At 42.1% G+C, this 26,001-nt stretch overlaps 1 protein-coding gene across 1 annotated transcript in view; it reads right to left on the bottom strand.

Annotated features, from left to right (window-relative positions):
• Positions 1-206: 206 nt before the first annotated feature.
• Positions 207-26,001, bottom strand: part of znf407 (zinc finger protein 407) — a 167,195-nt gene continuing 141,400 nt past the window's right edge. Inside the window, exon 10 of the mRNA XM_085176530.1 lies at positions 207-13,012. Coding sequence (XP_085032656.1) covers positions 12,159-13,012 — 854 coding nt within the window. The 3' untranslated portion in view covers positions 207-12,158. The remainder of the gene's footprint in view (positions 13,013-26,001) is intronic.

Here is a 26,001-nt window from a genome sequence, read left to right as displayed (position 1 = left end):
TACTGCTGCTACGTGCTACGGTTATGAGCCGAGTTACGCCGTGTCGCAAGTTTTGTGAGGTGCTTTTTTGATATTTAATGGATCGGATTACATTTTTTATTTCTCACCGATATCCGATCCAGTAATTTGGGTCAGTATCGGACCGATACCGATACGTAATATCGGATCGGTCCATCTCTAAATGAAACACTATCAGTCATGGATTGGCCTCCCCAGAGTCCTGACCTCAACATTAGTGAAGCAGTGTGGGATCTGACTACAGGTCTATCACAAGCTGGTAATCCTTCATCATCTATTTTCTTCCACTTATGCAATGCAGGGTTGGGATAGAGCGTATCCCAGCTATCACAGGATGAGGCGCTATTGTGGGACTAACACACAGACACAGACAACCATTCACACTTCTGGCCAATTTGGAGTTACCAATTAGCCTAACGTGTATGTCTTTGGACTGTAGGAGGAAACCAGAGTGCCTGGAAAGAACCGACACAGACATGGGGAGCATATGCAAACGGCACACAGGAAAGCCCCCAGTTGCCCAGTGAATTCAAACCCAGTCCCTTATTGCAAACTGGAAATCAGTACACCATTATTCACCTCCACCCCAGAATACGAAGATAATGAAATGGATTGTGGCTCCCGTGACAAAGATGTTAAGGTGGCGGCATGGAGAAGAAGTGGGAAGAGAAAATGAAGATGTGGAGCATTAAAAGGAATCACCATAGCACGACAAGGCTCCCATTACATCATGTGTCAGCTCACAAACTAATGGAAGCGTTAGCATAGCTTATAGTATGACTGCAAGACACCGAAGACGGTGCTTAATTTAGAGAATGTGGGACTAAGCCCTTAAAATGGTGATTCCAGTTTACACCGCTCTTGTTGACGAGACTCCTCAGCAGGTGTAGGAATGCACTGTTACTCATTTGTGCGTGCCTTTGTCGGCTTTATCCCACTCACACACAGACACACACTGACACACACATGCAAACACGTACACACACTTGCATCAGGAGGCTAATTACTGTAGCTCATGCGTTACTGATACCATCTCTTATTTTTTCTCCCCTTCCATGTCTAATGGTTGTGACAGTAAATGAAGAATGCCTGGGGTGGGGAGGGGCATTTTCATTGTGACACATTTAAGAACGCCATCAAAAGCACGTGACTTGTGTGTGTGCAGCTTTGCGTGCCTCTTTTTAATTCTTCAAAACACTGTCACAAAACACACACACAGATAAGATTTGCTCCAAAACTCCATCAAACAATCACCATTAATTGCCATCTGTCACAGCTGAAGCGGCGTGAGGGCGGCGTGGTTGCATTTTTGATCAAGATGAGCGCAGAAAAGTGGCTGATAGGCTGTGACGGCTCCGGGGTGCGCCTGGCGTCTCCGGGGCATCTCTCTGCCCGGAATCAAGCCTTCATTGTGGGGGAAGGAGCTCTCAGGGCCTCCTTCTAATCTGACACCCATTCTCCTCTCTGTCTCACCTGCAGGTGGGAGCTCACACTGCTAAAGGCCTCCTCACAATCAGCGCGCCGTTTCTCTCCCCCTCCTCTCTCCTTTCTCCCTCCCACTTCTTCGTTTTAATCCCCCATCCATCCATCTATCGCTCTGCTCGCAGGTGCCTTCCTCCACACTTGTTCACAATTAGTCGCTTTCATTTTCTTTTCCTTTTTTTTAGGGGAAATTAAGCTCTGCTGTTCTTTTTGGTAAACTCGCTTTAATATCGTTTTTCTCTTTGAATTTGTCTCACTTTTCTTTTTGTTTCTATCCTTCTTTCTTTTTATTTTTTCATTGCCCTCCTTCCTTTCCCTCTCCTCCCTCCCCTTCTGCTATACCTATCTATCTATAGTCCGGCAGATGCTGTCCCATTTGTACTCTCCCCCATGACATTCCTACGGGGGATTGCTTAAGGATTCAGGAGCCTCTGTGCTCATGGATCACACTGACACTTGGTCAGCATCAGCAGATTATGAACTATAGGCGCCTGACACCCCGCCATTGTTCCTCCATCTAAATATGAACAATAAGGACCATCCGACGCCCACGCTGACAGCTTATTCGCTCTTATCACTCCTGTGGAGTCGCCCGGCATGATCTGGGCGCCTCCTCCTTCCTCCTCTCCACATGTACACGCCTCCCCTTGCCTCCCCACGACCCTCCAACTCCCTACATTGTATCCCCTATCTCAGCCCAGGCATGGGACAAGGGTGGAAGAAGAGAAGCAACGAAGTGAAGACAAGGAAGGAAGTGGGCAGATAGAAAAGCTGATAGGAAGATGGTTGGAAGGTCACCAGGGCCTCATTTGGAGGATTCTCTTATCTAGAGCGGCACTTTGGCGCGGGGGTGATGGGAGAATCCTAAAATTTTACATGATTCTGTTATGGACCAGTCACATTAAATCAGCTTGGACAAGCAGCTGGGGGCATCTTTGAGGCTCACTTGGCTAATATACTTATAATTACTACACATTGAATCTGATACTGGCCCAAGACCTTTCCTTTAATTACTTATCACGCTGTTAACTGTCACGTCACACAAGAGAGAAAGAAAGTTTGTTAGGGAAGTTCTTGCTTTCTAGTGTTTTGTGGATAACAAACGAAATGTTGGTGATGAGAAAACTTGTTTTGAAAAAATTAACTAAAACAAAAAAGTGATCGGTGCTAATTCCCATCAATTTCGTCAGTCTCTACCTCTGCATGTGCACGAGCACAAACTGCAGAATCATCTAATATCGATGGTATTCATAGAGAACACTGGACTAATTCCACATCACATTTCAACCATACATCAGCAGGGTTTGTATAATGGACTGTTTCTCCATCCACTACCCTGCCACTGATCTTCACATCTCTGTCACTGTCGCAACTTCACAACCTCCACCGGCTCTTTAATGAGACTGGCCAAGTTCCCTGTTGACAGCACACCTTCTACAAAAAGAACAGAAAGAGAGAGCGAGAGCATGATAGGTGGATGAAGAGGAGGAGAGGAGAAGTATAAAAAGAAGGGGCAGGAGAGCACTGGAGAGTGGCGAGGCTTTCTGAGCAGAGCAGGAATTAACAGGACCCCAGGGACGGCCAGATCAGAGCCGGGGTCCCCAGAGAGCACTTACCACAGGGGCCCCCCCATGCTTGTTACAGCAAGGCAGGGGCCACTAGGGGACTCCCAGGGCTACACTTCACAAATGTGGGGCTCGGTTCACCATGCTAGATGGTTAAAAGGCAGACGGTCAGGGTGGCTGGGAAGAAAGCGCAACGCAATTATGCCTTGCTTTGAAAATCTCCTCTACGAGAGAGCCAGAAAAATTATAACAAGCTCAGATACGTTTAAGATCAATTTGGGAATAAATCCCCACAAATGACATATTCCACTTTTCTGAAAATATTATACTCAAAACTCCTATGCAGGATTTTTTTAGGGAGCTGAATTGCCAACTAGATCACTAGGGATGAGGGAATTAGCCAATAAAATGAGCCCTGTTGAATGACACAGACACCACCCATTGGCAGCACCATAAATTCGTGACTGCACTTCTTTCATTGCACAGTCAGAAGTAGTATCACATCAAATCCAATATCTGTGACACTAAAACTCAATCCAGCAAATGAGATCACCCTGAGAGTTGAGGCCTCACTTCCTTGTAGTACATTAGGGGAAAGATGCAGAAAAAGGAGCATAACAGACAGTAACAGATGACTAAGAAGAAAGCCTAATGCCAAAGAAATTTTTGCTCATGCACATGCACACATGGGCCTATTTTCACATTTTATACGCTGGTGATAATTGAACCAGACTGTACTGTAAGTGTACTAAATAAAAACCATTGTTTTGGAGGGCAGTCTATTTGTCCGTATGGAATCTGACACATCTATTCTAAAACTGCTCAAGTACTTTCCCGATACTGTCGGTTTGACCATTGGGCATGCAGTGAGTAAGTAGGTCAAAGTTCTCAGGGAAGCTGACATGGACAGTGATTACCTGTATTCACAGGACGGGACTGACCTCACAGTGTTACATTTAATAACAGCTTTGTTGCCATTCAACTGACAAGCACATTTTTTTAGCCAGCTTTTGAAATGCCATAGGAATTTCGTTGTGATCACTCAGTCAGCTTTGTGAACGTCAAAAACAGGCAGATCCACGAGAAAAATGGGACTAGTCTCAATACGGGCTAAGATATTCACACTATAAACAACTAGCCCTTCCCATCATGTTTCTCGTGTTTCAACCATAGTTGTAGTTGAAGTTGTGTACATGAGAAAAAATATATAGTAAACATACTGGAACGCATCCCTAAGCCACAATGAGAGCCTCACCTACTGCTTTGCTGCTCTCTGTTCTCTGTTTCACGGTGAAACAGAGAACAGAGGAGAGCAGCAATACACCTCAATAGACTCTCAAAATACTGAATCGACTGCACACAAATGACATAAATAAAAGCAATGAAAGACTTTTCTTTCAAATTCTTTTGTTTTTATATGCTCTGCAGTGCACTCCACCACGCCACCGTTTTTAGTTTCACTTTCTTGTCTCCATGCCAATATTTTAAAAGGAATGGATTTGCTTGCTATCTTTACACAATTTCTGCTTTATTAGTGTATGAAATTTGTAGAACGATGGAACAATTTCAGTCAGGTTATTATTTGTTTTCAAATGTTGAGCATATGACCAATTATTAAAGCGTAAAAAGTAAAAAGAACATCGTGTCAACAAATTAAAGTCAGTAGCTGTGCTGCTAACACAGCTGCTAGCAGAGCTGTATGCTGAGTCTTGTTACTTTCTTTCTTTCAATAAACTCTATTACTATTGTATTTGCATTGTAACCTAAGCTATTCTGTAGTGAAGAACCAAATGTTAAACTTTACAATCAAAGTTTCACTTCTGATCTCTTCAGTTCATTTTGTGCATTATTTACAGATATTTCCAGTGTTGGTACAGGTTGTTATTTTCCCTTTGCCGCATCCTGTAAGTATTTACTGCTGAAGTGACCCAATTTTTTGGCAAATAAAACATTAAAGTTTCACTTTATCGTGACATATTTTCAGAATCAAGAAAAATCAAATCATTTTTTCCTTCTCTTCATCTGTCACGCTGTTTGTTTTGCTAAAATGAATATACCAACAGAATTAACCCCTATATGGCAGTGCTGACATGAAGCAGATGGCTGCAGCAGCTATGTAGAAAGGTGTTATCGCAGGCTGACAGTGAAGATCTGCTATTTAAACAGAGTGGTGTGTTGGCGCGGGGTAGCGTGCCGACTTCCCTGAGTCTATACACGTGAATCAGACTCTGCGAGCGCCTCTGATATAAAATTGACGATGTCAAATTCTGTAATTCAAGAGTGCAGATTAAACGCCTAACATTTTCTTACCCTCTAGAGGTGTATCTAATTTTAAATATTGTAAATCTAAATGGAGACGAAGCTAAACTAAAAAGGAGAGTAGTAAAAAAAAAAGTGTTTTGAGAACATTTCCTAGATGCGCATAATGTTGAAAAAGTGATGTTCTTGTTAGGGCAGAGGGAATAGGCTTCCCACTGATCCTCTCTTTGCTTCGTCATTTGCTCTCCCTTCTGCTGGAGACACTCTGTCTTTCACTCTCTCTTTTTTATGTTTTGAAGTGCTATTCCTCAGTGTTGTGTGCCTAATTAAAAAGCACTTACAGTTGTTTCTGGTTCAAGGTTGAAATATTGCTATCTCATCATAGTGAGCTAATCAGATCCCTTTTCAATCACTGCTATTGCTTAATGAAGTGCTGCAGACTGTCAATTCCTGCCTGCCTGCCTGCCTGCCTAGTGTTTTTATTTCATTCTTTATTTGGGTTTGGGGTAAGCTGCTCAATGGTGGAATGAAGAATGCATGCCATTTTGGAGGGGGTGTGTGGGATAGAGTGGGCTGTCAATTTCTGTCAGGCACTGAGGTGTGTGTGGCAGTGAGTCTATGGCAGGAAGACTGGGGGGGTGGGCGCTAGGCAGGGATTAACATGATCAAAGACACAAATGCAGAGCCACATAGGAAAAGTAAGAGAAAGGGAGAAGAGCCACGCAGGGCTCCCCACGTACCCTCCCCTCCCTCCCCGCCTTCTCTCCGTTTTCCCATAACAACTCCCATGGAAGAGATGAACCATAACTGAACTGTGGCTTCCACTGCCTCAAACAGCTATCGATTTACAGCTACAAAAATGATGAAAAAAAACACCCCCAACAAAACAAATATACACTGGATTCTGACTGTGCGTTCATCTATACGTGTGCGGCCTGTCGTTAACATGAATGTACGTACAGACCTGGATCCGGAGTCCTAGCAAGCAGGGGACATGTAGAGGGAGGCAGACAGGAAATAAACAAACAAGTCTGGTTTAATAGAATTGTACCTGGAGCCCCGAGGACACGCACACACACACAAACAGAGCATATCAGCCGGCATGTTAATACAGCCAAAGGGAAGCCAAAACTAATAGTGGAGACATTAAGGAAATGATCCTCAGGCTGATATGTTTTCTATAGATGGCAACTAAACAGAATTGCCATATTTATCATACTCAGAGAAACAGAGAGAGCGAAAAAGAGAAACCTCCATCCACGCTGCTGTCCCTCTCCGCTGTGCCCAGGAGAGTGATGAGAGTTGCCCCAAGGAGACCGTGCAAGTGCTTGTGTGTATGAATGTGTGTGTGTGTGCATTACCCATCATACTATGTTACACGTTCGCACTGAGCCAGTGGTTGAAGGCTTTAGAAGTATTTTAAGCATCAATGTAAAAAATAAATAAATAAAGCGTTGCAAGTATATGTCTTTATATGAGAGTGTAAAGGCATTACCCTAACAAGACTGAATTATAGCCTTGGATGTCAACAACTTCAGTCTGTCTCGAAAATAAACCGGCAATTCAGAGCACACCACTGGAACCTGACAAGTAAATCGTGTCTTCAGTTGTAGGTTAGCAACGCATGCTCAAATTGGCTATGAAGTATTGGTGAACTTAACAACAGACATTTAACAAGTGAACAAACATCATGTTCACACAGCCAGATAATTAGCATTAGCATGGAACCTGAATTCCATTCTCTCTTAATGATCCAGGTTTGGTCTCCACCACCTATTAGGCACATCAGAGGCTTCAGCCGCCTCATGTGCCACTGTTTTTCACTACTTACTTGCTAACTGCGTCTGTCTGCTGTTTGTGTCCTACGTTTTTCTTTAGCTCAGTTTTGCTTAAAATTTGTGGCTCCAGCTGTGGCTGAAGTGCAAGAAAATAATAAGTGACCCAGATTTAAAGCTGCAGACCAAAACAATGGACAAAGGACAATGCAAACCTGAAGAGAGCTGCAGAATGTGGTACATTATATATGGACAATATGGTGTGCTACTCAAATGCATATACATTTAACATAAAAATAATGACTATTCAGTTCAACATATTTATAGGAAACGATTAATGGAGAACTTTACACAGTATGCTGCTAGATTTGGATTATGCCTTAACATTTTAATGTAAACCTTGAGCTGGTTTCTGGTTAGTCTAATTTACAGTGCGCAGCATTTCGGGAGGTAAAATTGCTTTGGCTATCTCTTTCAGCACCTGATTAATAACAATGACAGGAGTAATTATTATAGTATGTTAAAACTACACTTTTGTCCACTGCGCTTCATCTATTATGCCCACAAAGCCTACTGCTGATACAGAAGTTGAATTACTGCTTGTGAAACTCAGTTAAGAGTTAGACCCTTAACATTACCGTTATGACTTTACCCTGATCTCTCCATTTTTGCCCCTCCCTTCCTCTCCCACTGGCCTTTTCCGGCTCTCCAATTAAGCTTCAGTGGCAGGTTTCCATCAGCCGTCTGGTCGTCTGCAGCAGGACTCTTCGGAGCAGAGGCCTGTCAGGAAATGAACTCATCACTGGATGACAGCTGCTAATTTCTCCCTCTTCCATGTCACTCGAGTGGCCTGCTGCAGTTAATAATGAGCCATCCAGCCCTGATTAGAGAGATACACGGAGAGGGTGGGGATGCACACAATACAGTACACAATCACTCAGATGGACATGTAGAATAATCTGCATTCCTATTCAGAGGGGGGGGAAAAAACAAAAGAACATTGAACTTGCGACCTTATTGAGGGCAATAGGATTAGCCAAGGTCATGCACTGCAGAATGAAGTTTTAGAACGCCCAAATGTTTAATTTTTTTTTATTGAAAATGATGCAGTTTAATGTCTCACTGCACTCTGAAATGAAAGCATAGTACAAATAAGCAACCATGGAATCAATTTATAGACCAAAATACTTTTTAAATTTCTGACTCATCAAAGCCACCTTTGGCAGATATAACAGCTGAACACACCCGAGGCACTCTTTGTACAATAGAAATCAAATATCCTTCGGAAAGTTCTTCCCATATCTGTTGCAGAAGTTCCCATAAATGTGTGGCACTTGTCGGTTTCTTTGCATTGTCTCTTCTGTCCAGTTCATCCCAAACCATCTCGATGGGGTTTAAGTCTGGAGACTGTGCTGACCACTCTATGTTTTCAAGCTTACCATCTTGTTCTTTTTTCCTGAGGTAGTTCTGACATAGCTTGAACTTGTGTTTCGGGTTATTTTCTTGCTGTAGGATGAACCCCTGACCAACTAGGTGCATCCCAGAGGGTATTGTATGGTGCTGCAGAATGGTGTGGTAGCTGTTTTGGTTCAGGGTGCCTCTCACTCTGTCACCCTGGATCCAGCAAAACAGCCCCAGAACATCACACTTCCTCCTCCATGTTTGATGCCACACACTGTGGAACCATCCTTTCACCTACTCGACGGTGTAAAAAGATCCTGTGTGATGAACCAAATATTTCAAATTTTGATTAATCAGCCCATAATACATGCCTCCAGTCTTCAGTAATCCAATGGCGATGTTATAGCCCGTCTAGAGATGGCCAGGTCACAACATTAGGGTGATCCCTCCTCGTCAGACCTCAAGCAGCCATATCGCACAATTGGTACAGTTTGATAATGATTTATTTACAATATGTTAATTCGTTAGGGATGGACTTAATGCCAAAACAACAAACAAAAGGAGACAAAAGGAGCCTATCTCGAGGATTTACGAAATTTACATAATCAAAAGAATCAAACCAAATGACAACAACTTACCTCCCTAACTAAGAAAAACAGAAGAAAACTAATCAAATAAAAAGCCAGTCCACCCCTACAAACTCCTGTATATAACCAACAACACTGGGCATGTTTGCAAAACTCTGCTGGTTGGGATGAGCCGAAGATGAATGAATGGGAGTCCATGGCGGCATCGTCACATAATATCATCATATCATATCCAGCTAGTTAGCCAATCCATATGGGCCGTCCTCTGGATCCACCAGTCAGAGAGAGGTGGATGCACTGAGATTTGCATATTAGACAATCCTACGACAGCAGTCTTAACAGCGGTGTTTCATGGTCCAGGCAAGCCTCTTCGTCTTATTTTCATGCCTTAGTAATGGATTTCTTGCTGAAACTCATCCTGTCAAACCTGCAGCTCGAAGTCTTCTCGAGTCACAGCTGAAACTGAGACTTGCTTACTACGACCACGAGCGGTTAACTCTCAGAAACTTGTCCTCTGATTCAGTTGTGGCTTTGGGTCTGACAGACCTCTTCCTGTTGGTTTGCCCTGGTCTCTGAGTGCCTTTTGATGGCGAAGGAAACTGTACTGACTGACACCTTGACTTTCTTTGTAATTTCTTTGAAGGAAAGACCTACATTTTGATAACAGTGTCATGATGGTCTGTCTCTCTTCCATTGTTAATTGCTTTTTTCTCACCATTTTTGCAGCAACACTCTACTTTCTGCAGTACAATAGTGTTCAACTGATGCTCATGAGGGTATGGTACCACAGTTTGTTCCAGCACTGCTTTTATGCAGACAGAGGGGGCTGTAAGTAATCCAGAAAAGTTGGAACACCTGTAGGAATTAGCAGCACCAGCTTTCAAGGCTTGATCAACCTCCATTCCTGCAGAAGAGCTTTAATTTGTTAACTCATTTAAAAAAGGCCTGAAAAAGGCCTTTTTGTATAATTCTGAAATATACATTATTTTTCAGTTTTGGGTAACCTTTTATTTTAAACCTCTGGCAGTAGTAGTGTATGTAGATATCTATATCTATATATAGTTTACAGTGTACCATATTACATTACCTTCTAATATTATTCAAACATGTGCATAACCGTTATGAGATTAGCCAATTTAAATCAAAATATTATAATTAATGAGTACATACGCACCAAAATAAATATTATTCCTCAGTGCAGTGCATCTATTTGACTGAACAGCACTTCTCTTCAAAATTCATTATTTAAAGCAGCGCTGCTCAACCTTGGCATCAGGAGCCCACTGAGAGGTCACAAAAGAAGTTGCACATACTGCTGTTGTTGTGACATGACTCTTGAATAACACATATTTGGAAGCATTATAAAAACAAACTGTAAGTTCTATAAATGTGAGGCATCTAAATGCTATCGCTGCATTCTCACCACTCAGTGGGTGTTGACAAACCTTGGCTCTCACAGGCACGTATGGTTGCTCACACAGAGAACGTGACCTCCGTTAAATGCGCCCATCTCCGCTGAATAGAAGGAAGAAGAGCATGAAAAGACTGTGCGAGCTTATAAATGCAACATGAGGCTGGGAGCAGGAGACAAAGACAGGCTGAAAGGCAGACAGGTGTTATGTGAAATTACAGGCTCCCTTCTCTCTGTGTGGCTGTGGATTTCACCGCTCTTTCACTTCTCCCTGGCCTCACCTCTCTCAACATCCATCTGTAATGCTCTCATTTTTCCTGCCCACTCCTCCACCACTTTCTCCCTCTCAGCCCACCTTCTTGCTCTGCTCGCGCAGCGCGTGTGTGTTAAAGGGATGATCTTTTGATGCCCTCAGTGTGTACGAGTGCTTTCTCTCTACTTTCAGTGGTTGGCCATTGTGTTTGCAGCCGTCACACCGCTCTCCCACTCACTCCATCAGAAACCAGGCTTGTGTAGGGGCCTAAATGAATATTGATTCTCCCTCCAGTGCTGAATAGTGCTGTGGGGGGGGGGGGGGGGGGGGGGGGGGGAGGGAAAAAATGCAATGAACAGAATGGGCCTGATAGGGGGACGAGATGAGAGGATGGCGATTAGGATGATGGTGATCATGATGACGATAATGATAATGGTGATGATAATGACGGTGTTAGTGATCAGAAAGCTTGATGGGAACCATCAGTTGATGCATGTATGTGCATGTCGCCTGTACGATGCTGCTGCACTGTATGCACGATAGCATCGTGCTGATGACATAACTATCAACAGCGCTAACTGCCAAGAAAACAAATGTGGGCACACTTGTTAAAAATTAGGCTCAATCTTTATTGTCAAAAATGAAACTGCACTCATGTTTTGTTTTTTTAAACAGGCCTTCCACACAATGAAGGACTGTCAAAAATCTAAAACGTATAATTGTCATTGCTTTACTTTTCGCTACACAGAAAATATGTATAAGGTCCATTTGGGAATTCATTCGTCGTATTACTGATTTGGAACTAATAGTACACACACAAAGGATTTGAAGAAAAAGAAAAGATTGCTCGCACAAATTAAACCACTGCGTTATCAAAAGAAAAAAAACATCTATTTTGCTACAGAAAAACTTTAGGTTGCAACATAAATGTACCACAAAGAAATCAAAAAGTTAGAAAAAAAACCTGTTAGCTCTGTTATAAATGAAAAGATAGACTTTCTTTATAACAACTTGTTTAACTCTTAGCACATTAGAAGCATTTTAAAAATATTTCATGACAATGTGTACTCATTCCTTTCCTTAAGTTGCATTAATTAATTAAAGCAGTCTTGGCGGCTGTGTGGATTGCAGGTTAGCTCACTTAGCACCAAAACCTTTTTTCCTTTACTGTCACTTTGAATAAACGATGTTTAACCTGAGTTCAGTGTAGCCCAAGAGAAGATGGTAGAAGTGATGTACGAAGTGAATGAAGCAGGGTGAAATTAAACAGAGACAATGCAGAACACAACATCTGGGCTAACGTGAGCTTTAACATAGCTAAACGGGGGAAGTGAAATAAAATGCCCAATGTGCATCATTCAGGGATGTCTCTCTCCTCTACCCTTCCAGGACAATACTGCGAGCAGCTCAATCCAGGTACACCACTATCTCTTCTCCTGTCTGCTGCTCCGCCTGGTGCACCTCCCCGTCACCTGTCCCGGCCTCTCCATACACTTCTCCCTCCACCTGTAAGGTGCAGTTGTCCAGCTCAGTCACAATGTAGTGCGTGCCCTCATCATTGACGATGACCTGGGTCAGGCCTTCCTTCATCATCTGGGACGCGGCGAGTTGCAGCACTTCCTGCATGTCCTCCTGGCCGGTCCCCTGGATGACCTGCACCTGCTCCTCCCCCTCCTGCTTCGCCTCCCCCTGCACTTCACTCTGCACAGCCTCAGCTATCTCTGGGGTCAAGACCTCATGAACGATGGCTGCCTCTCCTTGTATTTCCTCCTGATGGCCCATTTCGCTGACTGCGCTGAGCAGAGCATCGAGAGCTGTGGAGGACTCTGAGACAATGTGACTTTGTCCAGCAGCAGCTGCGACTGCTACCCCTCCTCTGGCCACAGCCTGAAACTCCTTTCTGGCCTCCCCTGACTCTAGGACCACGTACTGGGTGCTGCCTCCGGCCAGGTGGGCTCCTGCGGATGCCACTTCCCTGCCCGAGGCTATGACTTGTCCATCTTCAGTGATGTGGAGCACCTCGGCCACCTGGCCGGCCATGGCCAGCGTCTGCAGGGTGGCAGCGGCTGACTCCTCGAGGGTCTGGTCGATAGCCACCTCTCCGTCACCATAGCCCTGGATGATGATGACCTGTTGGATCTCGTCATGGCCCGGTAACTCAGAAGAGTCTTTCCTGTGCAAAGGGGAGCCCATATCCTCTGCTTCCACAAATGTAGCCCCCTGGCCTTTCAGACGACACTCAAAGGACTTGGAAACGATACCTGGGAAACACAGTGATGCATTTCTTATTAGTTAATATGTTTATTATAAGCAGCCAATAATGACATAAAGAAGCTCCATTTACCAGACTGCTAGAAATTAAAGAAGGAAAAAGGTGTCTGAGAGTGACTGCAACCTTCCTGTCATTCTAGCAGCCAGTATGACACAAAGGATCTTTTTGAGGCCCAATCACAGCATAAAAACATGAAAGTCATTTAGTGGCTAGATGGACAGGATCTCATTTAAAAGTGGTAAATGAGGAGTGCCAATTACTGTCTGTACCACACATGGCAATGCATATATTATTCTTTCTTTCCTATGTGTGTGTGCATCCATCACTGTGTAAAAAAAAAGAGAGAGGGGAAAACTACATGGAAAGTTGACATAAAAGGTGATGTAACACTTCACGTATTTGTGTCACTTAATGCATGAAAGGAGACAGAATATGGAGATATTCTTCTGGCGGGAGAGTGCGGTGAGATACGGCTGGTGCTAATTGAGCCACACTGTGCCCTCTCAGATCACAGGTTGCCATGGCGTTTCCAAGGTGATAGGAACAGTGTTAGAAATGCCATTGTTTAAACAGCGCCTGGCTTAGACACTTGTAGACTAATCTATGCAGAAAAATGGGAATTTGAGAGAGTGAAAAAGGGACTCTCACACCTAGGTTGCTGAGTGCAGATGAACTTACTGTAAAATAACTGTAAAAAAACAAACAAACATACATTGTCATTTCAAATGTACATTGGTTTTACAAACCCCATAGGAAAGACTTTCCTAACTTCTTAGGAAATAAAACTGTCCCTTTTTTCTTCTTCTTCCTTTCTTTCTTTCTAAAGTTTCTAAAATGCTAACATTGGAGGTACAAGGTTTACACCCAAGGGCAACACACAAGATCATACAGATCTCACAGTACATAAAGGAAAAAACTCATCAATCATTGATATTCCTATCTACAGCTAACATTTAATGTCCTCCACTCACAGGGTGGACAATGTGATCAGAAAGTCAGAGTTATGCCGCAAACAGCTTCTGACCCAACGGTGCCACGTCCTCCTCAAACACGACCAGAGACACATTTGTTTTAACTCCCACACTTACTAGCCAAATAGAAAATGACCATTCATTCTTTGGTGACAGCAAAACAGATAATACTGCAAAGGTGCTTTTGGAATAAACAACATTTTACACAGCTGTAGGTGAATGAAAGGAGACAGAAAACCCTTTATGTGTTACAACTGCTTCTGACAAAAGAGTGAACTATTAAGGCTTAGATGGATAGAGCAGAAAATTCTACTTGGAGGCGGCAAAGTTAAAGATTTTTAATACAGTCTGGCCTTTTCTAGCAACTAAGTAGCAACCTCAAGGGCAAAAGAAATTTACTCATTCTAAAAAAGCCACTTGAGAATGGCCTCAGGATTGTCTGAAGCAAGGCTTACGTGGCCAGTCGAGGAACTGCAGCATGCTTTGGTTTCAGTTTTTAGTCCTGAAGGTTGCTGCTTGGTTGCCAAAAATATATCCAGATATTGTTAAAACTCCCAACTTCATAGAAGAAATTGTTTAGAGCCTGGTCTCTGCAGCTGTAGCTACTAGCTTTCTGTAAGACCTTGCCACAAGTTGCTTAAACAAAACCAAAGTGTATTTAGAGTCTTGCTGCCTTTTTGAGTATTTTTAATTGTTCAACAAGTAACACAGCTTTCTGTGTCACTCAGCGCACCACCGACAAATCTGAGAAATCTGAGCTCCAATTAGAAATTGTGAAATTCTAGTAAACGAGTGTTTGTTTCTTAGCATTAATTATCAAGTGTCTCTTTTTTGGATAGACAGGTTTGCTAGCGTTAGCGGATAACTTAGTGCTTCACCCTTTTTTTAAGGGTCAACTATATGGTCACGTCTGGCTCTGGTGGCAACCAAAAATACTAAAATCAAGGCTTTAAAACAGACAATAAACCATGGCTAAGCGGATCTTTTATATATAGTCTATTCTGGCAACACAGCTTTGATTAAGGCTTTATTATTATTAATAACCTTAGCTTTGCTGTAAGCTGTAAGATTTATGCAGAATGCTAATGACATGACAATGAATTAAAAAATGACTCTACACATAAAAGAAGAAAATAAACTCATAATAGAGGACTGAAGAGGTAGTGTAACAGTTGAAGTGTAGATGGACAAGGTGATTCTCTTTAAATCAAGATGTTTCCTCTCCACGTGGAATGGCAACTTTAATGAAGAGAGCAATCAGACTGCAGCTTTGTTAAGAGGGAGCAGCACCCTTCTCTTAGAAGGATATATAGTATACATTGTGCATTACAGCTTAAATACTCATAAGTAGAGTGTTCAACTCACTGATTCTAACCCTCTTTATTCAGTCTCTCCTCTCATGTTTGAAGTGTCTTTCTAAATCTACCCTATACATCGATCTCATTGCATATGCAGGTAAAGCTAACACTATGCATTTGTTTAAGGGCAAAACACGAAAAAAAAAGGAAAAAGATTATTGTGGCACTGCAGCACAGAGGCAACAAGTCTCTGTAGTAAATATCAATTCAGGCCCTGCTATTTGTAACCCAAGTGACAAGCGCTGTAGTTAGTGTGTGGAAGGAGTCAGTACTGTCAAAGGCAGCCAGAAGAAGGTGGCATTTTGAGCAGCAGAGGTTAGCTATTTACACAGAGCTACAGGGCCAGTGCTAACTGCCTACACCAAAATGCTTCGAGCTGAGAGGTCGGCCGGAGAGGACAATAACTCAGTGGCTGTTCAGTTTCTACCACTGCACCATAGAACCTGTTTGTAAGAGTGTGTGTGTGATTTTAGGAGAGAAAAAGCACATTAGTGTAGAAACTAATGAAGCTCGGGTGACTAAAGCTCAGTCTCTGCCAGTTTTTGTGTGAATCTCTAAGTTCACGTGTTGTTTATGTCAGCATTGTGGGTTAAGGTCAGGCTTTACCGATGTGTGTCTCTACCACATGTGCTCCTATTCCTATTTGTCTCTGCGTGTGCTCTCTGTGCTGCAAAAATGTGTTGGTGTTGTGCTGTGGGGGTGGCGAGGCTACGCGTTGCTAGTGTGTGTCACATTAGCCATGGGGTGCTGTCGGCGGGGCCCAGCGGCGGCCCGCTGAGGTTTATGGAGTGTCACTCAGTCGCCGCAGCCGTGAATCAAGTTAATGTTGCAGATCCCATCTCTTCAGTTGTCCTGCGCTCCCGGTGGAAGAACAACATTTGAACAGCGTGATTTGGCCCCGGCGAGAGGCTGATGCCTGTTTAATATGTGTTTTGAGTGTTCTGACTGACTGACTCCTTTAACAGGAAGAAGGAGAGAGGATGAGAGAAAGAGAGAGAGGTGCAGGCTGCTTTATTGGCTGTGATCTGAAACAAGATGGAGGCTCCCTGAGAAGAATAAAAGAACGGGAGGAGGAAAAGGATGCACAGACAGGTGATGATGTTGCTCTCATTTCCAAAACGAAAGAAACAAAAAAACCTTGAGGTATGCTTTTAATGCTGATAATGAATTTGTACAGGGGATATAACACTGTATTTGAGGAAGCACTTTACTTCTTATATCAGATAACAGGGGTGATGGTGCTTTTACTGAACTATCAGATGACTAGTTTATATATGAATTTGCAAAGCAAACAGAAATATGGAAGAATCAGCGAGAAGAGCGCAGAGAAAAGCATGATACATGTATGAAAAATATGATCAGTATTAAATCAAAGGCCAATTTTCTAGTTTTCTTTCCAATTAATACCAGAGAGCACACGGGATTGCCGGCACAACTACTTTTTGGGATCAGACCTGGCTGCACTGCTACAATAGACTCATGCTCCCAAAAACTACCTGATAAAATTTGATGTCTGCTGCTAAGAAGCAATAGCACAATTTACAGGAAGTTATTTTAATGCCTGCTATTGTTCACTGTTTGATTAACTGTTGGAGCATGATCAGAAAATAATCCAAGGAGGACACAACTGTGTGCACTGTATGGGGAGAAAAGTGCTGCAAAGGACTCTGGTCTCAGAACATGATAACTTTATATGAAATGAAACGCTACTGGAATTAAACATAACCTTATTCTGCTTGGGGGCTCCTCTGGAACCACTTCAATGACCATTTGGTGACCCTCAGACCTCAGTTTGATAACCATTCAGTGACACTTTGTTCTAGACACTATTCTGTGTGTAAGCATCAGTGCAGAAGCCTCACACACACGGTGTGTGGTACAGATGTGATTATTGATCAGCGGATCAATGTGCTGGCCAGCGGTGGGGGCCCAGGGGCTCTAAGTGGCATTACTTTAGCTCGGAGAGGCCGCCAAGGGAACGGTCAGACATCACTTACCAGCAGTTAGAGAAATTAACCTTAACACCGAGACACCAGCACACACACAATCAATTACACTCATGGTAACACAGGTCAGGGTGCTGTGAATATAAGCTTACTCGCACATACACATGTAATCAGGGGAGAGCACAGTGTGAGTCTTGTTATATTCATCAGGACGTCGCAGTAGTCAGAATCCTTAACTCAAATTTGCACCCCTCACTTTAACCTGGAAGTAACCCAGAGCAAGTCCTAGGTGGTTGCTGACAGTACAGAAGACAAAGAAATCAACGTGAATAGACACCACAGCGAGCAAAGTCAATTATACGGTTTCAAACTATAACACAAGAAAGGGAAAAAAAGGCTCACCAAATCAATTACAAGGTCAATAACAGGACCATGAAAAAGGCAGCTTATTTTTGGAATTTTGCACAAAACCCTTTACAATCCTTTTACCAGCTGATTACCTTCAATTATAGATATGAAGCCAGTGCCTTAAAATGATGGAGACCCCTAAACCTGACACACATGTGGCTGTTATTTGTGGAGGGATTTTTACAGATGAGGTGGTTTGTGAGTGTGTATGTGTGTCCGTTTGTGTCAGAAGCCTTTGAAGGTGACACTGTTAAGTAGATAAAGCATCACTTCTGGGTGGATCCAGGTCACCGAGGATGGCCTGCATATGATGATGTTCAGAGTGTGTCTGCATGGATGTCTGTGCACATGTGACTATTTTAATGCATATAAATGTATATTTGTGCGTACTCTATTTATTTTGGCTACATGATGGCAACATTTCTGTATTATCCCTACATACATTCATCCCCTCTATTCTTAAGTACTATGACTCTTCAACTCCCTGTTGGAAACTCTTTGAATTTGGCCAAAACACTCAAAGATGAAGGGATTAAATTTTAATGGTTAAAGGTCACCGAAATGTGACTTCATTAAACCGTGGCACTATATAACGAACTCACCCACTATGAATCACTTACTGGTCCTTAAAACCCTAATCTTAAAGCTTGCATTTGAAACTGAGACACCGCACGCTCATACAGTAGCATTATGACAGTTACAAGCAGGCCCGTCCTAAGGCACATCTACGTTAACTTCCTTTTATTTTTATTTTTTTGCTGGAAATCACAATCACAGCATTAACATCATGTTTTTTAATAATAATATTTACTTTGGTAATATATATAAAGTATGCAGTAGGCTCATTTTCCCTTAGACGTCTTCATATTCTGATTTCATTTTACAACCAGAGGAGTCGACCCCTGCTGGTCATTAGAGACAATGCAGCTTTAAAGAAGATATGTCCATCCTTTATATACAGTCCATGCACAAAAGATGTTTGGCTTTAACTCAAGAATCCATAAATCCTTTAAATATAGATATATTTCACACAATAATATAGTAGACATGGCATGGTGGTTATATCATTTTTTTGTAAAACATATTTCATGCCATTGTATGCACGTGCATTTTCCTTGTTTACATTTTTTAAAATGCATTTCAATATATTTAATCTTAATTTAAAAAAACACACATATGCTACTTTTTTCTTAAGTTTTATACTTTCTGAATGACTTTATTCACACACGTGTTTCCTATGCATCTCTACATATGGGCAGGTGTGTGTTTGCGTGCCTGAGTGTGTGCGAACAAACTAGCAGGTCAGCCGAGGTCCAGCTAGCGATGACTCTACTTTGTCTGATAGGGACAGCCGCTACTGTCACCTTTACAAATGCTATGAATCAATGCCAAGGAGGGACAGGCCGGCAGACCAAAAAACAACCAATTATACAGCATCCAGATTGACACTGGGTGGACAGGGCAGAGAGAGAGAGAGATGGAGGCACACTGAACTCACTCCAAGGACGAATAAACACAAGAGAATGAGGCCACAGACTGACAGGGGACCTTCTGGGCTGTAACACCAATACACTGACTTTGAGGGCCAATGTGAATCCATCAGTGACTAGGTGGACCTTAAAGAAAACGTTTAATGCTTTTTCATAATTAATCGTGTCAGAAATGAATGACTACATTGGTATTTACTATTGTATTTTCTCCAGCCCACTAAAGTTTTGTTTTATGTGCTCTCTATTGTGTTCCCTTCTTCCTGTGAAAGGTTAAATGTTTTTTTATAGATTACAGGCTGCTTTTACTTTCATTGTTTTAAATGTTCCCAGACTGAGAGAAGAGCTTAGCTCTGGCAGGAGAGCTGTAAATAACCACAATTTTCCCCTGTCTGCCCGTTTTGTCCTGTGGACTATGGAAGGTAAGCAGATCAATCAATCAACAAACATCAAAAATCTGAAAATCATAACTACAGATTTTTGTGAGCTTGCAATTTCAAACAATGGCTTGAAGACAAAAAAAACACCTCAAAACTAAAACAACAAAAATGTGGATGTTTGCTAATGTTTTACACTTCTTCCCACACACGCAACAGAACAAACATTCAAATTAGTTGTATTTTCAGAACATATACTAAATGTCAGCCACATATAATCAAGGACTTGGAAGGCTTGGAATCCACTGTAGAAAAGCTTAAGAGTAGCATAATATGTTTTAACTGATTATAGTTTCAATGAAAAGCATCATAGTGTTGTCTTATTTTCTCTTAAGAAATTCAAGAAGCCACCCACAATTTTCCAGCATTTTCTTAATTGCTTCTTCAACTGGGGTCGTGGGGGGCTGAATATCCCAGCTGACAGACTGAAAGGCAGGGTACACCCTCGACATGTAACACAGAAAGACAAGCAACCTTAAAAAAATGGACAAAGCAGCAGATTTGAACCCAGAACTTTCTTGCTGTGAGGCAACATGGCACCACTTTGCCACCCAAGTAGCAACCCCCAGGGCTGAAAAATGAAGCCGGTTGCTTCATTTTCTCTTGTCCCCCCCCCTGCATAACAACTCTATGTGAAGTGTTTTTTAAAGTTTTTTATTCCAAGCTGTTTTGGATTTTGTTAAGACTTAAGCTCCACACTGGATGTGATTTGTTTGTCGCACAGCTCTCTGAAGCTGACATATGGCCACTTGAGGACATTTCAGGTGTTGGTTGTCTAGGTAACCCTCTAATTTAATTTACTAAAACATTATATGTCAGTCATGGTATCCTACACTCTCATTGGTAGTCACTCGCTTAGAAGAGAAAAGTTTCTCTTAGGTCCCGCCCATTTTGCATCACTGGCGGTTTTCTCCCACCGTTTGAAGTCACTGAATGTCAGCCACCTGGTGTTTGGTTGCTACGCTGCTGTAGATCACTTTCCAGTGTGGAAGCAGCTTTAGGGGCAGGGATGCTTTGATTGACAGCTGTCACGATACGAGTAGCTGTAGAAGCAGCTGTCTGCCAGGTCTCCCCTCTGCTAACAGACTGAACTGGGCCACATCGCGGTGTTAAAGCATCAGTGCCTTTTGAAGCATTTTTAATTACACTAACTGACAAATAATGTGGTCTGCTGTCAAATACAGCCTCACAGTCTGTGCTTCACTTCTGGTAAGTGAAACTTGTATATTTCATTAACCTGTTACTCAGCACCAAACAGTAAACTGGGTCAGTTTCACCCTGTTTATTGATGGAGCTTGCTAACCAAGTTAGCTCCCATTAGCTTTCTTGGTTAGCAATGCTATATGGCGGTTGCACAAACTCCAAATGCACACAAGGAACACAAGGAACATTTTACACTTTCATGTCTGACATGAAAGTGTAAAATAAATAACCAAAATTATTTTAACTGTAATAACATCTAAAGCACTGAACAATAAAATATACTAGTCGAACAGCTGAGGTTGAAAGGGTTCAAGAGGTGAGAAATACAAATGCGCACACACACACACACACACACACACACACACACACACACAAACAGACTATGTGGTCAGAAGAAACACAGGTTGGTGTCCTGCTCTCAGCTCTTTTTCTGCTGACAGAGGATGACCCAGTGTGAGTCTAATCTGCTCCACACTAACTCCATCTACTTCATGTCCCCCATGTGCCCCCGAAGGGAGAGGAGGGAGAGAAACAGAGAGGTGAAAAGTGAAAGAGTAAAAGCAAGAAAAAAAAAGAAGACACAGCTTTATCTTTCTATTTCACCATTCAAAGAGCTGTTGGTGTCATGTAGTTAATGAGTTAGTTAAAGTCTGGTAAATAAGTGTTTATTTTCAGTTACAAAGTAGGTGTCATTAAATACATTATTTCGAAACAGGCTAGATTTTTATTTGAGCCACAAAGATTTAAAAGCAAGTGCTAATTATGCTCTTTTATGTGCTATTTTAATTTTGGAAAGAATTTGCAAGAAACTATGGTAACAGTGCTTTGTTTGCACATTTTTCACAAGACAGGAAAAGTCACGTTCGGACAACTGCTTTTAGAAATTAGGCGAAAACTGTTAAACATTTAAAAACTTAATGAACCAAAACAGAAGGAAAAAAATGGCCTTACAGAAGAATAAATAAGTAATAAATGACAGTGCTGTCAGTTAATAGGTGACCTGGGCAAGCAGCTATCATTAGATGTTTCAAGAAAAAAAAGTGCAAATATGAAGGTTTCATTAGCCAATACAGTTGATGCAGGATGCACTGGCTCACAGGAAAGTCCCTCCACAAGATCAATGGTATGCCTTACATCACAACATGAGCATCATGTACCACAAAACACAGGCTGCTGAGGATTCATCTGGTTGGCTGCAGATGAAAAAAAGAAAAAGAAAAGCAAACGTGTGGGAGGTTGATACAGCCGCACAAAGTGAGGCCTGATCAACCTCAACAGGGTTGTCAGTGAGAGGGCGTCTGGTGCTGAAAGGCCTGAAACACCTGATGACTGCAGGTTACATCACTGATTATGTGGCCTAGAAAAGCATCAGAAGATACATCATTTCAACTTTAAAAATGAGTAACCAGATATGACTAATGTATTACTTTTCGTTGGAGTGCCGGTTATTTCCCTGATGCTGTAAATCACAGCTATTTGCACTCTGCAGATGAAGGTCAGAAATGATCACAGTGTGATGGCCAGATGCGAGTAGCAAAGAATGAAACAGAATAGAGCGAGGAGGCGCGTAAAGAGCCCAATCCAAGAATCCAAGAGGGGCGGTTGACATATGAAACAATAACAAAGATCATAACACTTTTTCTTTCCCATATTCCCCCTCCTTCCCTCCTCTCGCTCTTCCCCATTAGAACTTCCTTCTATTCCTCTGTCCTGTTTCCTTCTTCTAACTCTCTCTCGCCTTTCTCTCAAAAGCTCTGGAGGTGGACCTTTGATTGCTTCTTTAATTAGCAATGTCAGACGGCTCTGTGGATTTACTGGGGATGTCGAACTTCTGCAGATAATTGCATGCCTTTCCCTTTCTCTTTTGCTACCTCCCTCCCTCCCATCCTCCATCCATCCCTCTGCAGTCCTTTCACTATGTCCCCCTATCTATCCCTCTCACTCACTCTCCTATGATTTAATGATTAATTATGGATGTGAGTTTGAGAATAAAAGCTTTTTCACTAATCAAAATGAAATTTTCCCCCCATTCTGGTAATTACAGTGTGAAGATGATGTTGCTGATGTCTTTTTGTTGCCAAGGCCTGAACTGCGCAGTGATCTGAGGTCCGTCAAGGCGGATGAAGTGAATAATCGCAACATAATGGCTTGCTTCAAAATTTCTAAAATAAACTGGGTGGAGAAATGAAGTCAAAGTGGTCTCGACTGGATTGAGGGAGAAAGGGAATAAACAAAGAGACAGAAGCAGAATGCTTTAGAAAATCTTAGTACAGAGGCCCAGAAAGGGAAACAAAGTGAAGCCTAAATCTTCAAGCTTGACAACTGCCATCAGTCATTCAGGAATTATTGTCTTTGTCCAGAAGCTCTAGTTTAAAAATGCAATTAGAGTTGCAGCTCACAAATATTTTCTTTACCAAACTGCAGAGCACTTAAACTAAGAGTGTGTGAAATAATCAAATATGTCCAAGGTGGTATTATTCATATTTATGATAGCTGAAAGGATTGGCTGGTTAACTGTCTAAATCAGCGGTCCCCAATCCCCAGGCCTCGGACCCGTACCAGTCCATGAGTCGTTTGGTACCGGGCCGCGAGAGTTGAGGCTCAGGTGTGAAATGTATGGTTTCCAGGGTTTTTATCGGTTTTCAGCGTTATTTTGTTATCGTTTTTTATCATTAACTCGGTTTTCCTGGGTCTTTTCACGTGTGTTATGAATAAATCTTCTTTTTTTCGGTACCAGTACTAGCTTTATTTTGTTGTATTTATCCGCGACACCTTAAAGGCCGGTCCGTGAAAATATTGTTGGGCATAAACCGGTCCGTGGCACAAAAAAGGTTGGAAACCGCTGGTCTAAATGACAGAATATGACATAGTAACATCTGTACAAAGATAGTAATCAATTTCAGACAACGCTGCTAAACAATGTAGCAGCTTCTCATTTGTAAGGGTTTGGTGGTGGTTTCTTATTACAGTGTGTTCATGTGCAACATCTGATTTAATGGCACAATTACCACCATCAACCAACTTCACAGTAATGAAGGAAATTAGTATCAAACAAAATATACTGTAGATACTGGAAATCAGCTATTGTGACACCAAAAGCACGCAAAGGAGCAACAACACAACGTGTGCTGCAAATAAGCAATGATGGAAATACAGCACATTAGAATTGTATTGCCATTTCATGAAGTATAATAAGAGAAGGTCAAGCTTGGCAAAGTACCAAAAAACACTGGATCCTGGCAAGTCACAGACCAAGGTGTATCACGATGACAGATTTAAATGAGGAGGAAATTCATACAGTAATGCTTTGCTGAACACAGAGCTGATTTTCACTTTATACAAACAGTCCAGTGGCATGTCATCTTTGGTTGAAGTAACAGTTTAGCCACCTTCTTATTTACTAGAACATCACTGATGCCAGCTAATTCAAAGCCTGGCCATCCACACAGTATATCCACACAAAATATAGTATGACAAGCTCTTATTGTTCCCTATTCAGTGACTCATACGCGACCACAACACACACTCTCAGGCACACAGGTCTGTTTAGCTTAGTTTCCGATCCTCCCTGCCATATTTACTGGGTATTTACCTAACAGAGGCAGGCTGGAGATATTTATCGTCCTGATGGCTCTATATATAGGGCTGAGGAGCTCGGTGAGAGGAGAGGCAGGCGCAGTGGGAGGTTGCTTCTCTAATCTCCATCTCCAGGCTGACAGGCCTGAGAAGGCCCTAATGAATGGCTCTTTTCATCTACACGCCTGTGTGTATGTGACAGTATAAATATTTAGCAATATTGGAGTCAGCTCGTGATTTTACACAGATGGAGTGATTGATGGCTCAGCCCCCCTGACGCATGCCAAAGACCATCCTGGAGATGTTATATAAACCACCACAGCCTCTCTCTCCCTCCATCATCATCTCCATCTCGTTCGCTCTCTATCTTTCACACTGCCTCCTCTGCTCTCCGCCTCCTTCCCAGCTTGTCTTCTCGCTGTCGATCCGCCCTCTGTGGCTCTGCCAATTTGCTTCACTGTTGAATTTCTATCATACACTGTGCTGTCTCTATGGAAGTAAGACAGGCTAAATCAGAGGAAAACAACCTGACAGGGAAAAAGCCTGGTATTGACACGTTACAGCATAAACCAGTTTAGTATTTTAAACTTTACAACAATTATTTCTCACTGGAAATAATTGCGGACTGGAGGCACGTGTTAAGAACTTTCTCTGAGAACTTTAAGCATTTAGCAAAATATTTAGTGAGTTTACAAAATGATGCATTAAAGAGACACATTAAAAATGGTGTATATAAGCTCTGTAGACCAACTCCAAATACTTTGTATGTGAACAGCAAGACAAAATGAATTACTTTCTATATTCACATAAAGGTGCATAAACAGTATATATGTATGCACAAACATACAGAAATACATGCACACCATGCTGTCATTGGTGTCAGAGAGAACCAGACCAGAGCTACTTTGTTTGAGCAATGTACACATTCTGTTGCCAGCATGCTACTGCAACTCTATGCAGAACCAGTCTGTGTATGTGTATGTGTGTGTGTGTGGATGTGGATGTAGCTTGTTTCAGCTATACTTCTGAGGACTGACTCAGGTTAAAGTTGGTTAGAGTTATATGTGTAGTGGTCTTGATAAGGTTAACTATATCTCTTTAGGGAATTAATGCATACAAACCTTATGCATTTGATTACTTGTGTGTGTGCGTAACTGTGTTGTGCTTTTTTGTGTACTACACCTTCTGCATAGCCAATTAAACTAAAATGCAAGAACAAAATCCCAAAGCAAATATATGAGGACTTTAAGGGGGGATGTTGAAGATGTATTAACCTTGTAATTGCCTGTGTAAAATATGCTCCTCTGGTAATGAAATTTCCTGCTTTAATTTGGAAAAATTGGGGAAATATCACCCCCCCCCCCTCTTTTTTTTTTTTTACCGTGTGTTTTCTCATTTAATTGCATTTAAAACTTCAACTTCAAACACCCCCACTGCTTTTATGCGAAGAAGGACCAGCGCTGGAATCGCCACATCTATTAATCTAACTGTCCTTTATCGGAATTAGCATTCAAATGTGATCGGTTCCACAGCTCCTTCGCCACCGCTTGTAATTCCAACAAAATCCACTCCTATGCAATAACTACAGTGCC

The sequence above is a fragment of the Neolamprologus multifasciatus genome, chromosome 11, assembly GCF_963576455.1.
Source record: "Neolamprologus multifasciatus chromosome 11, fNeoMul1.2, whole genome shotgun sequence".
In the NCBI taxonomy this organism is placed as follows: domain Eukaryota; kingdom Metazoa; phylum Chordata; class Actinopteri; order Cichliformes; family Cichlidae; genus Neolamprologus; species Neolamprologus multifasciatus.
Note: the sequence above shows the minus strand (reverse complement) of the source record. Positions and strands in the feature narration are given on the sequence as shown.